The following is a 14,418-nucleotide window of genomic DNA, read 5'->3' as shown; positions in this document are numbered from 1 at the left end:
TTATTCTCACACAAATCTTTCTCTCAAATTCGGATCCCATATCACCAATTGCCAGCTAGAACTAGAATTACCATAATTATCTCAATCAACATCTCTGGGGGGAAAAAAAACACCTCATCCTCCTTCCTGACAAACTTGCCTCTCCTTCAGAACTTTCCTATTTCTGTGGGAGGAAATACCATCCTTAAAGGCCAGCCAGATTCATCCTCTCTTGACTGGTATGTTCCATTAGCCTCTTAATGGCTATCCTTCCTGGTTTTAGGGTCTCACCCATCTTTCACCTAACTGCCAAAATCTTCATAAAGCATAAGCCTGATCAATGTATTTCCCTATTCAAAACCTTTCAATGATTCCCACTGCCTCCAAGATAAAAACTCTTAAACCTATAGCATTTAAAGCTCTCTACCATTTGACTGAAGCTACCTTTCCTGCCTTCTCTCACACTCATTAGTCCATCTGACTCACTCTATGTTCTAGCTAAGTAATCTATGCTGCTTCCCTAATTCAAGATTCCATCTCCCCCACTTTGCACAGGTTCTGTCCTCCATATTAAAGAGTTCTTATTTTCTTTCAATGCTCAACTTCCTTTGATCTTTCTAATTTATTACCTTTTCCCCTCTTAAATTCCTTAACATCTACATAATGTTTCTTTCTTTTTTTTTTAAAACATTATTTTATTTGGTCGTTTTCATACATTATTCACTGGAAAGAAAGATCATTTTCTTTTCCTCCCCTCCTCCCACCTCCCCCCCTCCCCCACGCCTTTCCCTCTCCCATAGCCAAGGCATGATTCCACTGGTTATCACATGTGTTCTTGACTCGAACCCATTTCCCTGTTGTTGGTATTTGCATTAGAGTGTTCATTTAGAGTCTCTCCTCAGTCATATCCCCTCCACCCCTGTAGTCAAGCAGTTGCTTTTCATCGGTGTTTTTACTCCCACAGTTTATCCTCTGCTTGTGGGTAGTATTTTTTTTTTAGATCCCTGCAGATTGTTCAGGGAAATTGCATTGATACTAATGGAGAAGTCCATCACCTTCGATTGTACCACAATGTATCAGTCTCTGTGTATAATGTTTTCCTGGTTCTGCTCCTTTCGCTCTGCATACATAATGTTTCTTGAGGGCAGGTAGTTTTTTTCATTCCTAGTGTCTAGTCACACAGTACCTTTGCACATAGCAGGTGTTATACTAAATTCAGTTGTTTCTATGTCTCCTGATTACTCCATTTGCCTTTTTTTTAATGCTCTATGTCTCTCCACTTATCCAATTAAAAAACAAACAAACAAACAAAAAAAAACCTTTACCTTCCATCTTAGAAATCAAAAGTGTATTGGTTCCAAGGCAGAAGAGTGGTAAGACCTAGGCAATGAGGATTAAGTAACTTGTCTAGGGTCATAGAGCTAGAAGACACCTGAAGCCAGATTTTAACCCAGAACTTACTATGACTTGGTCTGGCTCTATCCAATGAGCCACTTCACTGCCCCCTTCAATTTCTTTTAAGACCTATACCAATTCTCTATATCTATGAAACTTTTCCTGGATAAGTCCAGTTCTTATTTCCCCCTAAAATATCCAATAAATTTATGATGCTGAACCACTGGCTTGAGATTTGATCATTACATTCTTATTTGATCATTAAAAATTATTCTGTTACTTAATGTTTTGTATCTTCTCTCTCCTCAAAACAAACTGAAGTCTAAGGTCAAGAACTACATGACATATCTATTATTCCCCAACACCAAAGGTCCTAAGTAATAAGCACTGTCTTACACTTAGCAGGCAAACAACAAATAGCAATTTTAACTAAGTACCCTTTATACTTCTGAATATTGCTACAAAAAAACAAAGGTATTCCTCTTCTCCATGCTCACCTTAAACCTTCTGGCTAGGAATTTGTTTTTTATCTCCAAGAAGTTACCGCGATTCATTTCACCTTTGAAGGGCTCATTGAGAATGGCATAGCGTGGGTCATTTTGAATGTCCTGCCACCGGGCATAGCCATGGCTAAGAGAAGGATGTTCAGGAAACAACAAAACAAACAACAAAAATCGACAAGAATTCCAGCCACTTTGAGGACCTTTCCTCTCCTTTCCCAAGGGAATCTTCCCATCATTTGGAATCCATAAAAGCAAAAAGGATACTTAATAATGCCAGCCAGCAGCCAATAGTCATGCCGTCGATGCCAGATCTCATAGGTCTTCTTTGTGACTGTGGCTGCCCGTTCCTCATTCTGCCAAAGGGAATGCAACTCTGGAAGCAAAAGAGATACAAAAGAATCCTGCTGACCTGGATCTTAAAGGAGCTCCTATCTACCCAACGTCCCTTCCAAGTCATACCCCTAATTTCCCAGAATTTCTACAGAAGGACAATTATATTCAAGGATAAGACAGCTTTTATGTCACACCCCCACAACCCCCGGCAAAAATATTTTCTTCCTTCTCTAGTTCCTAAAAAGCTAATGGTCTTCGACAAAGAACCCTCTTAAGTTCCCATGAACCTCTGTACCAGTGAAGCCGCCATCTGCAATGTTGAACATAAAACGCTGTTTGATGTTCTTTTTCTGTTTCTCATCACCCAGGTCCTTGGGGGTCTCCCCATTCTGAAGCATCACTTCTTTTTTTTCTTCTTCTTCTTTCTTCTCCTCTGAAAGATATATGTGGGAGAAAGGTCAGGTACAGAAAAGCTCCTAGACCTAGTCCATGGCTCCAATGCACAGCATCCAGCCACACTGAGCCAGGTCACTCAAACTCTCTTTTCAGACACAGTACTTTTAAGTAGACACCTCCCTTAGCAATGAGAAAAAGATTTTGAAGCAAATGCAAGTCTGTCTCCATTTCTTAACCAATGACCTCAAATATAAATCTTTGATTTCATAATCTTAATCTAAATAATTTTAAAATACCCACCCTTGTCTTCTACCACAATTGGGGTCAGATCCACTGCTGACTTCTCCTCTGTCTTCTCCATTTCAGCAACACCTGACAAACAGATGAAGCTGAAAGTATAGGTTAAGGAAATAACAACCCACCCCCACCCCCATTCAAATATGACCCAAATGGAATAATCTTAAACTTAGTTCTCTACAATTAAGAGTCACAAAGATGAGCTAAAGAAAACTATCTGGACTCATCCCACCTACCCCACTTTTTTAGGGGGGAAGAGAAAAAAGGGAAGAATGATGTGCCTAGACTCTTAAGATAACATTCCCCTATACTCAAGACTTCTCTACCTCTATAATCTGGCTGAAAGCCATAGTCTTCAGAAATCTTGTTACCTTTGGTTTCTGTCTCCATAGACTCCTCTGTCTTCTCTTTGACTTCTGGTTTATCCACCTTCTCTTCTCCCTCCAAAGGCTCAGTCAGAACCTTTTCTTCTTCTGGGTTAGATGTAGAAGGCTGTGTGCCCTTGGGGAAAAAAAAAAATAAATAGTAGATCAGGTAGCTTCCAAGTTAATTTTCCTTAGGGTCCATATCCATAGCAATTTCTTATCTACCCCACTCCCACCCTCCCAATTCTCACCTCCACAGATGCCTCAGAAGCTGCAGGTTTCACTTCTCTCTCTCCCTCTGCATTTTCTTCTTCTTTGTTGTTATTTTCTTCTGTTTTCACTCCATCATCTATAAAGAAACAGAAATGGGACTAATGCCCTAGACCTACATGTTACCAATGGTCCTCATTAGGCAAATTGGCCCAATTTCATTTATGCAATTTTAAAGTGTCCTCTTGTGCCTTTAAGAGTCAGCCCCATCTCAGGACAGCCCTCCTAATCTGAGAGGAAGATTTGCTCTTAGTCCTGCCTCTGGCCCTCCTGCTACAGTGGCAAGCAGGAAAGCAATAATAAGCATGGACTTGAATGAAGAGAAAGGAACAGGAAAAAACCAGATTTACCAGGGGGTGGCACAGGTGCAGGAGTGTTGGGTTGTGTGTCTCCTGGAGTGGAAGGTGTGGGAGTTTTAGGGGAAGGTGATCCTGGCTGTGACATCTTCTTGTTCTCTTCTACCTCAGCCAGCTCAGGCATGCTCCAGCGCCCATTGACATGCTCAAACTCCTGCACCTGTAGCATTTAGGGGAAAAGGGTAAAACCTTGCCTTGAACAAAAAGAACTTTTTCTCCATGAGACTTTCATTTTCTCCCTGGGTACCCTTTATATCCTTTCCCAAATCCATCAGTTTAGGCCGTATGAACATCGTGTTTGTCTCTCCAGTCCAGCATACACCATCCATCCTTTTGCTATAGTGGCCCCACAGCTGTACCCTTTCTCAATGGACTACCATACCAGTTCTTGGAGAGTCTCTTCATCCCATATCTTCCTGCAATGCTACAACAAATGTAACCCCACAACCTCACTTCACTCTTGCTTTGATTTAGTAATCAATATTACCATTGTTCTGGCAATTGGACTGCTCTATAGCTTTGTTCACCATACATGTGATCTCCCAAACAACACCTTTTCCTATCCACTAATGCCCTATGTGTATTTGTTTCCCAATAGAACATACTCCTTGAGAGTAGAGACTGTCTTTTTCTATTCATGTCTCTAGTTCTTAATTCAAAGCAAATGTTTAATGTATGCTTTTTCATTCATTCATTCATTCATTCATTCATTCATTCATTCATGGTGAGGTGGTTAGGGCCACACCTTTTTTCGGATGAGTGACATAACACCAATACGAGTAAGGACATGCTGGCGGGACAAGCCCTCACGGGGAACACCATCAGCAAAGGTCTCAGCCCCATCTGCTCCTGGCTCACAAAGGTGACGCATAAAGAGAGATACATAAGCCCTGAGGTAAAAAGATAGAAGAGACTGTTAAATAGGCAACCCAACACTGCAGTGCAAATCACCCAAAAACTCAGCTGGGCACTAACTTCTTACACCAGGTTAATACCCTCTCCCTAATATGGAAGGCAGAGCTCCACATAATAGTTCAAGCTCTAACTCTAGCAGAGATCTTAGCTTAACATCTCTATCAACAACTACGATGGTTCACAATGGCTATGGACAAAGCACGGCATTCCCTACCCCAAGAGACATCAACTGTGGAAGTAGTCAGCAGCAAGACAGAACCCTGCCCCAACCCACACTTCTCCCCAAACCTTCACTCACTTGAACTCTTTCTCTGACTTGCCCCTCAGGTCCCGCACGAGCCACTGGGTAGTAAAGGCATCCTGGGGAGGCATCCCATAACGCATAATGGCATTGAGGAAAGCCTTCCGCTGGCGGGCATTGAAGCCAAGTACCTGAGGAAAAAAGCAGGTTCCTTCTCATGATGGACATCACTCAAGTACAACCTTCTCTCATAGGTGAGTGGCACTTCCCATTGCTTACCTCAATGTTTCCACCAACACGAGCCAACAATGGAGGCAATGGTTTGTCCTTATCATTTCGCAGGCCCTTTCGGCTAGGCCGTCTGGGAGCTACAAGGAAAGAGGAGGGAGTATGGGGAAGGTGCATGGGTGAATAGCAATAGTAGGGACATTAGTCACTCTTGATAGCCTAGATCTCCAGCAGGGAAACAACCCTCACCTTCTGAACGCTCATCAAAGTCCTCATCGCCTTCCTCTGAGGCCACTGAGTAGTCGGACTGATTGTCTGACTGGTCATCCTGCCAATCTGGAGGGAGAGAGGGCAGATGAGCGGGGCCCACGGCCCTAGGGGAGCGGCCCAAGGGCAGGGGATGGGGCCGGCCAGACACACCTCGATCCTCCTGGGAGCCATCGTTGTAGTTGACCTGCTTACGGATTCGCTTCCCTTTGCCTAGGTTTCGGGCCAGGTCCTCTTGCTGCTGCTCATAATGGTGCCGCAGCAGCTTCTCCCAGTAGTCAGGATCCACGCTTTCTTCCTGCTTGATGATCTCTCGTTCTACCTCTTCCTCCTCCTGGGACAGATGCAATCAAAACTTAGGTGGGGTATGGGTGGCCACCATCACCATTCTACATAGATCCTCAAAGCTTCTAGGCCACTCAAGACATTTAAACTATTTACCTCCAGAACAATTATAGAGTACCATATCTGGTTGGGCTTGAGATTTCAAAGAAACTCAACGGATAAGACAGCCCCTTCTTATTCCTTATGTTCACTGTATAAATTAGTTATCAAAGACAGAATATCAACAGAGATAAGAAAATTAATGTTTTCAAATGGGCATCTGACTAAGACAAAACAGGGTAAGAGAGTAGACAAACAAAGTCAGACATTCAATAAAGCAAGAATGGGTAGCAGGAATTTCCCCTAAAATTTTTAGCACATAAGCTCCTTGAGGACAAGAATTGTTTCATTTTTGTCTCTGTATAGCCACTGCCTAGCCCAAAAAACAGGGTGTTTAAAAAATGTTGAAATAAAAAGACAGATAGAATATATATAGACAGAATAGATAAAAGATAGAATTTTGATATCTATTTGCATATGCCTTATGACTAAAAGTCCTTACAGAATCCTTACAATGTTCAAAGGTTTGCTCTTCTAAAGGTCATTTTGAAACTATTTTTTACAAACCAATGATGCACATTAGTTCAAGATCCCTTACACTAGACTAGCCAACACCAGCAACAACCAATATTTTAAAACACGTTTAAAACTCAACAAGAATACAGATCCATTAATGTGGACATTTCCTTCAACAGAATGGATTACAACCCATTAATTCTCATTCTTTAAACCTGTCTTCTATCCAACTGATACTAAGTACTGGTTGTAAGGCAGAAGAACAGTAAGGGCTAGGCAATGGAGTTTAAGTGACTTGCCCAGGGTCCCATAGCTAAGAAATATCTGAGGCCAATGTGAACCTAGAACCTTCTGTCTCTAAGCCTGGCTTCTCAATCCACTGAGCAACCTACCTCCCTCAATATTCTTTCAAACTGTATAACTAGTTCATATCCTCCTATATATTATTCTCCATAGGAGAAATCAACCAATGTGCTGAGGTTCTTCCACTAAACCTCTTGGTTATACATGGACACTTCGAGAGCTGAAAAGCTATCATTTACACTTCACTATCACTACATAGTCCATCTACCTCTTAAGTCATATATCCTCTACACTATATCCTCTGTATAGTATTCCTTATGCCATTTTTCCTACACACTTCTTATGGTAATACACTTCCTATAGACTACTTGTGTCCACAACTACCCTATTGAGGACTAAAATTTTTAATTCTATGGAGCTTTTGGTTTTCTGTAACTTCTAGTCATACAGAATATTATTTTAAATACAGATCTTTATTTCAATAAGCACGGAGTCATTAAAATCAGTGCAAAATTCTCACCTGCAATATCCTTTTCACCTCTAATACTCAATTGTGGACCAAGTTTATTGTTCATTCACAAAAATATTTGTGTAAGATATAATAGGTATTGATGGGCTACATCTATAGACAATCCAACCAACTGTATATATCTGGACAATAGATTCCTTTCATCTACCTGGCTTCTTGCATGGGTAATTTGGCCAAATGAATTATTATGGCTCTTATTTACATGGGTATGAAATATTCCTGGGTAGAGTGCTCTAGGAACATTGAGAGAACCTTATCACATCTAAGGAACAATCCTACTTCTATTTAGACTCCATACTAAACATCTTCCATGATTATAGAAAACTTTTAGCAAGTACCTATCTTTCTATGTTTCTGTTCTACTTTTAATAAGCACATGGTCAAATAAAACTGTCATTAATTACAGCTTTCAAAGACTTTAATGGGATTTTGACATTCAGAGATAAACCTTTGGGAGGAAAGTCTTCACCTTGACATTGTACTCTATATAATAATGGAAATCTAATCTGCTTCTACATTTTTCAAATGACCAGGTAACTATAAAAATGTGGTCTACTACAGAATATCATTTGCAAAGTCTAAACTATTTTCTAAGAATCTGTAGAGATGAGGAAATATGGATTGGTAGAACCAAATACTTTTTTTCTAAGGCAGAAGTGTGATAAGAGCTAAGTTCTTGGGGTCAAGTGACCTGCTCAGGGTCACATAGCTAGGAAGTATCTGAATCAAAATTTAAACCCAGGACCTCTCATCTCTATATCTGTCTCTTAAATCCACTCACCTAACTGTCCCTTAATACTTTATTAATTAATTACCTTTTTTTCGGTAATGAGGTTGATGACCCCCCCCAAAAAAGGAAGAAAAAATTGCCTATGTACAAGTCACACTAAGCTACGTACAACAGAGTAGCTACAATGTAAGAAAATGAAAAGCAATAGAGACAATCCTAGAAGCTCACAGAATATAAAAATCCAAGAAAGGAGCCAGTAACTAAAACCCATGATATAAAATGTCTTTATGGAAATTTACACAAAGTATATGGGTATCAAAGGAAAGTGAATTAGCTATCCTAACACAAAAGAGGCTAATTTGACTTCATATTATAAAAACTAGTGAAGATGAGACCCATGAATGCAATGATTCTGGAAGGATATTCCTGATTTGATTTAAAAAAAAAATTCGTGATTTCAGAGGTGTAAAGGAATATCAATAGCCATCTAGTTCAATTCATACCTGGAAAAGGACCTTTCCTACATCATACCTTACAAACAGGAAACAAGCTTCCACTGGATGAGTTCGATAAACAGGAATACACCACTTCCCAAGACAGTACTATCCATCTTAGAGGACAAGTGAAATGGTGTAATTATTTGGAATAGCATTACAGATTAAGATATAATTCCATTCCAGGGCCCAGAGCAGGGAAAACATATTGTAGATAAATAATATTTGGGTGAAGAACAACAGAGAAGGTAAGGAATAAGAACAAATAACTTTCAAGAGAAAAAATGCAAGCCACTATCAGTAATATAAGAAAACTACAATAAAAGAAATTCAAAGTTTATAAAACTTTTGAGGTTTTACCTCATATCCATATCAAATTGGAAAAGATGATAAAATCTAAAGAAGGTCAATTTTGGCAGGGCTATGGGAAGTCAGGCATACTAATAAACTGTTGGCAAAGACATGAATTAGGACAACCACTTTAGAAAACAATTTATAATTATGCCAAAAATTACTGTAATGTTTATCACTTTTTACCTAGGAATGACACTACAAGGAATTTACTCCAATGAGGTTAACATCAGGAAGAAAGGCTCATTGTATACCAAAAAAATTCAACCCAGCACACTTTGTGGTAGGGAAAGATTAGAAACAAAATGGATACCCATCAAGTGACAATGGATGAATAAACCCTGACATATGAATACAATGTAATGTTGTTATCCTTTTAGAAATGATAAATGAAGAATTCAAAGAAACAGGGAGACCCTGTGTGAAATGATGTAAAGCAAAAAGAACATATACAGTAACTACAATAAAGTAAATGAAAACATTAAAAGATAAATTTAGATTAAATGCAATGAGCACTACTAGTTCCAGAGGACAGGAAAAAAAAAAGAAATCTGCAGATTGGAGGCAAGAGTGTACTATGACTATCATATATACTGAAGATGGAGTTGCTCTCAGTTGGTTTTGCTTAACTGTTTTTCTTTGTTATAAGAGTTATTTAAGGGGGCAGCTGGGTAGCTCAGTGGATTGAGAGCCAGGCTTAGAGATGAGAAGTCCTAGGTTCAAATGTGGCCTCAGACACTTCCCAGCTGAGCTGTGTGACCCTGGGCAAGTCACCTAACCCCTATTGCCTAGCCCTTACTGCTCTTCTGCCTTGGAACCAATACACAGTATTGATTCTAAGATGGAAGGTAAGGGCTTAAAAAAAAAAGTTATTTAAGTAGGTAGCAGAAAATTATTGTGGTGGAATAAACAAAAGAATTCTTCACCAAACATTCCTTTACTAGGGAAACTGCAGCTCTAGACAAGTAATTCATGCCATATAGGCAAGAGACTATATAGTCTATAAATCTTTAACCTCAATTGCTTTTGACTACTAATGGTGGATTTTCCCAATATTTTTTGTTATCTTCCCCAATGTTCACTTCTTTATCAACACCACTACTAGCCCTAAAACCTTGAGAAAGGAAAAAGGGCTTATATGTACAAATATATTTATAATAGCTCTTCTTATAATAGCAAATAGCTAGAAACTAAGGAGGCATCCAACAATTTGGGATAACAGAACAAATTATGGTATATGAAGGTAATGGAATACTATTGTGCCATAAGAAGATACAAAAAGGACAGTTTTAGTGAATCCTGTAATTTGTATGACAACTGATGCAGAATAAAATGAGCAGAATCATGAGAAAACCATTTTTATGGTAACCAAAAACACTAGAAATGAAACAACTTTAAATACCTTAAGAACTCTGAATAGTTCCAACGACTAACATGATTTCAAAGGACCAATGATGAAACATGGCTATCACCTCTTGATAGAATCATATGGACACCAGGTACAGAATATATTTTGGATGTATTGGCGAACCTATGGCACATGTGCCAGAGCATGCCAGAGGGGGCTGCTCTCATCCCCCCCTCTCCGTGTGCCCCTAAAGACATTTCTCATATCACTGCCCCTCTGCCCAGTAGCTCAATGGGAGTGCTTCCTCCCTCCCCTGTCTCAGGTAAGGCAGGGGGCTCACAAGTGGCATGAGGGTTGCATATTGGGCACTCAGTCTCTAAAAGATTGGCTATCACTGCTACCTATCATATATAAAGAATGAGGTATTAGAGTTCAAATATAGCCTGAGGGAATAATGAGATAAGACTACTTTTTATCTAGACATCTACTGTTAATTTTTTCTGCCAGAGGCCAAGTAGTTAATAATAACTAATTTTGTTCTTCAAAATCTGAGGAAAACAACAAGGAAAAACTCCATTCTCAACAACAAGAACTAATTAGATATAGAAATGACAGAAACCCAGATAGATGATTTAAAAAAAACTCCACTCTGCCTCTTAGTAGACAGGGAACAAAATAAGTATAATGTTGTATACACTGTAATATAAGGTAGTTTTTTGGACAATTTTTCTCATTTTTGTTAAAAGATAGCAATCTGAAAATGAGTGTGTAAAAAAAGTTATAGATACATTATTTTTAGATGCAATACTTTTTTTTTAAACAATGATGGGAACGGGGGGGGGGGGGGATGATATCTTGAGAAAGAAGATTCCAAAGCCTTCAGAGAAAGGATAATTAGCATCCTATGAACTAAAATTCTATAGAAATAAAGGTCCAGTGTATACCAAAATATTCAATGCAGTACTTCTATGTAGTAGAATATTGACTAGAAATAAAATGGATACTCATCCACTTTCTAGTCATCATCCCAAGAAGAAAAGCTCTGAAAAATGGGAAAAAACTTCCTAGAGACATAAGAGAAACAAGGGAAAGTTATCTAAAGATGTGGATGACCAGAAAACACACCTACAACAAAGAAAAAGAGAAAAAAAGCAGGTTAAAAGAAGAGAACAAATGTATAGTACTATTTAAAAAAATGTGTTGGGAGTAGGCAAGGCTCTACAAAATGCAAAAAAAGTTTCTTTTAACTACAACTGGAAGGAAAAAATTATCAGAGAAATGGAACTGCTGCTCAGGGTGGAGCAGACAATAACAGAAAACAGAACTGCTCAGCTCCTATTATGCTTCTGGTTTTTTTCCCCCTCTGCCAACAAGAATAATCACTGAAATGCAATGGGCATAACAAAAATGGTTAATGGGGAGGCAATACCCAAGATAAATAAGGAGATAGGAAGACAGCATCTAGATGCCTTAAGATGTTCCAAAGACATAGCTAAACTGCAATCTAGGACATGAAAAAGAAGTGGGAGAGGTGACTGCTGACAATGTTCTTTGAAAGAATCACAGAGAGGGGGCAGCTGGGTAGCTCAGTGGATTGAGAGCCAGGCCTAGAGATGGGAGGTCCTAGGTTCAAATCTGACCTCAGCCACTTCCTAGCTGTGTGACCCTGGGCAATTCACTTGACCCCCATTGCCTAGCCTTTACCACTCTTCTGCCTTGGAGCCAATACACAATATTGACTCCAAGATGGAAGGTAAGGGTTTAAAAAAAAAAGAAAGAATCGCAGAGAACAGGAGAGAGGAATCACACTGTTGATTTTCAAAACGAGAATAAAGTTTAAAAACTACAGGCCAATGGGTTTAACTTCAAATTCTGGCAAAATTCTAGAACATACTATGAAAAAGATGGTGGGAACATCAAGAAAAGAAAGCAGCAAGCACAAAGATTGGACTAGCTTTATCAAGAACAAGTTATGCCAGACTAGTTATATTTCCCTTTGTGACATGGTTATCAACCTGATAGATCAAAGCAATGTTGTAAATAGTTTGCCTAGGTTTTAGCAAAACAGGCTACAAAATTTTACATTCTATTCTTATGGGAGAAAAAAATGGAAAAATTTGTCATAAACAATAGTAAAATAGATTCAGTACTGGCTAAGTAGCCAAATCCCAAAAATAGTTATTAATGTTATGATGTCAGCTGGGAGGCAATCTCCAGTAGTGACTGAAATCTGTTTGACCTTGTGTTATTCAACATTTTAAATAAAGCTATAAATGGCATGCTTATCAAATCTGCAGATAACACAAAGTTGAGAATACCTAAAATGAGGGTGTCAAAGACTCAAAAAGATCTTGATAAGCTAGAGCAGTAGACTCAATGTAATATATTTATAGGGATGAATGTAAAATATAAACACAGGTTCAAAAATTCAGCTTTGCAAACATAACATGGGAAAAGCATACTTAGGCAAGAATCAATTTGAAAAAGACTGGAGGCCCTTTATAAAGATGGGAGGTCCACAGGTGTTATACCTTTGCACATTTTCAGACTTATGTTTCCATCAGTTCTTATGAGTTTAAAAATTTTTATTTAAATTTATTTTTTTTAATTAAAAAGTGTTTAAATAGTATTCATTTATCCATGAGATGACTGGGACAAGGGGAAGAGTTGGGATAACATGAGAAACAGAAAACATCAGCAAAGAAAAAAATATTGGGGGTGACTTCATGAGCAGTAAATTTGACATATATCAACAATGAGATATGGTAGCCAAGAAAATCAATGCTAACATTAAGATTAACAGAAGTATAGTGTCAAGGACCTGGTATAATTCCACCATTTTCTACCCCAGTAAAACCATACTTGGAATACTATGTTCATTTTTCAGTGCCATATTTTATGAAGAACACTAGTCAACTTGAAAGCATATCTAGGAAGGCAACCCAGAGAGTAATTAAGGGCCTTAAGAAAATCCTGCATAGGATCACAGATCTAGCATAAGAAGGGACCTTAGACGAGTACAACCCTTTCACTTTACAGATGAAGAAATCAGGAGGCTAAGTGACTTACTTTCCCAAGGTCACATGGCTAGAAAGTATATGAGGCAAGATTTGAAATCAGGACTTCCTGACTCCAAGTCCAATGCTCTACTTCTGTGCATGAATTTTTTAGCCAGAAGAAAAGAACTGCAAGCATGATAATTGTATAAGTGAAGTACAGATTTTTCTTTTTGGCCTTAAGACAAAGAAATGGATGGAAGACACAGAAGCAAATCTGTAAGGGAAAACCTCCTGACAATTTGAGCTATCCAAAAGAATATATGGGCTCTGTGCAGAGTGAATCTTCAATCAAAAGTTGGTCACATGTTGGATATATCATAGAGGGGATTCTTGTTTAGATATAGAATAGTCTAATAACTTATAGTCCTTCCTAACTCAGGTTCTAAATCAGATATCTTGAGAATCTCATAATACCTTCAAAAATTGTGCTTCCTTAATCTCTGCCAGTCACTTTTTCTGTTCTTATAATTATTTCTGTCATTTTTATTTCTTCATGTACATATTAGGAACTGTGGAGTTAGAATTTAAATATCAAGCCACTGGTTGTAAAAATAATATTGTGGCTCACAATGATGTGGCTTAATTATGTCTCTTGCAAAATTCCGTGTAAATTAGTTTTTCTCCTTTATTCTTTAATGTTTTATGAGACAATATTGCCCATAATCTTTCCTCAATCCCCTCAGAAATACATTATAAGTAAATATATCCTGAATTGGTAGTGCACTTGGATGTCAGACATCACCTTCTGATTGGCAAACTGATCAAGTATTTGCTGCCCAAGAGTTTCTAGCCTCTTCTGGTATTTCTAAGGTAGTTGCTAGCCACTTCTCAGGAAAAACTAAATCTGTATCAATATCTGTTCTCTTATCTTTACCCTATTTTTCAGTATCAATAGCATTTTTAAATAGTTCAAACTGAAAGTGCCTCTTTGACTATGCACAGGCAGCCTGATACATCAACAACCAATTTCTTCCTATAAGTACATAAAAAAAAATTTTTTGGTGATGTTATTTGGGCTTAGACATACTTAGACTCTCATTGAGGATTTAAGAGGCATGAAATTTTCATTAAAACTATAGGCCTTCCTCAATCTTCGGTCTTTTTTGGATCTTACTCTGGAACTATTTTGCCAACATCTTTTTGCCATTCTCCCCACAGC

At 38.5% G+C, this 14,418-nt stretch overlaps 1 protein-coding gene and 1 non-coding gene across 16 annotated transcripts in view; both read right to left on the bottom strand.

Annotated features, from left to right (window-relative positions):
• CHD4 (chromodomain helicase DNA binding protein 4) overlaps positions 1-14,418 on the bottom strand; it is a 34,198-nt gene that overhangs the window by 3,139 nt on the left and 16,641 nt on the right. For 8 of the 15 annotated variants that reach the window (XM_056799231.1, XM_056799232.1, XM_056799238.1 and 5 more), the window contains exons 26-37: positions 5,699-5,879; positions 5,528-5,614; positions 5,330-5,418; positions 5,108-5,241; positions 4,640-4,784; positions 3,889-4,054; positions 3,520-3,617; positions 3,275-3,404; positions 2,907-2,978; positions 2,506-2,643; positions 2,142-2,250; positions 1,872-2,004 (exon numbers count right to left, since the gene is read on the bottom strand). In XM_056799231.1, coding sequence (XP_056655209.1) covers positions 1,872-2,004; positions 2,142-2,250; positions 2,506-2,643; positions 2,907-2,978; positions 3,275-3,404; positions 3,520-3,617; positions 3,889-4,054; positions 4,640-4,784; positions 5,108-5,241; positions 5,330-5,418; positions 5,528-5,614; positions 5,699-5,879 — 1,482 coding nt within the window. Of the gene's footprint in view, positions 1-1,871; positions 2,005-2,141; positions 2,251-2,505; positions 2,644-2,906; positions 2,979-3,274; positions 3,405-3,519; positions 3,618-3,888; positions 4,055-4,639; positions 4,785-5,107; positions 5,242-5,329; positions 5,419-5,527; positions 5,880-14,418 lie in introns of all 15 variants that reach the window. The other 7 variants (XM_056799233.1, XM_056799240.1, XM_056799242.1 and 4 more) reach the window with 2 other exon arrangements.
• On the bottom strand, positions 3,715-3,851 carry LOC130454827 (small Cajal body-specific RNA 11). The gene has a single exon (XR_008912623.1). It is a non-coding gene; the product is annotated as a small Cajal body-specific RNA 11 (non-coding RNA).

Source organism: Monodelphis domestica, chromosome 5 (assembly GCF_027887165.1).
Source record: "Monodelphis domestica isolate mMonDom1 chromosome 5, mMonDom1.pri, whole genome shotgun sequence".
NCBI lineage: Eukaryota > Metazoa > Chordata > Mammalia > Didelphimorphia > Didelphidae > Monodelphis > Monodelphis domestica.
The sequence above is the reverse complement of the archived record's forward strand: the minus strand, read 5'-3'. Positions and strand labels throughout refer to the sequence as shown.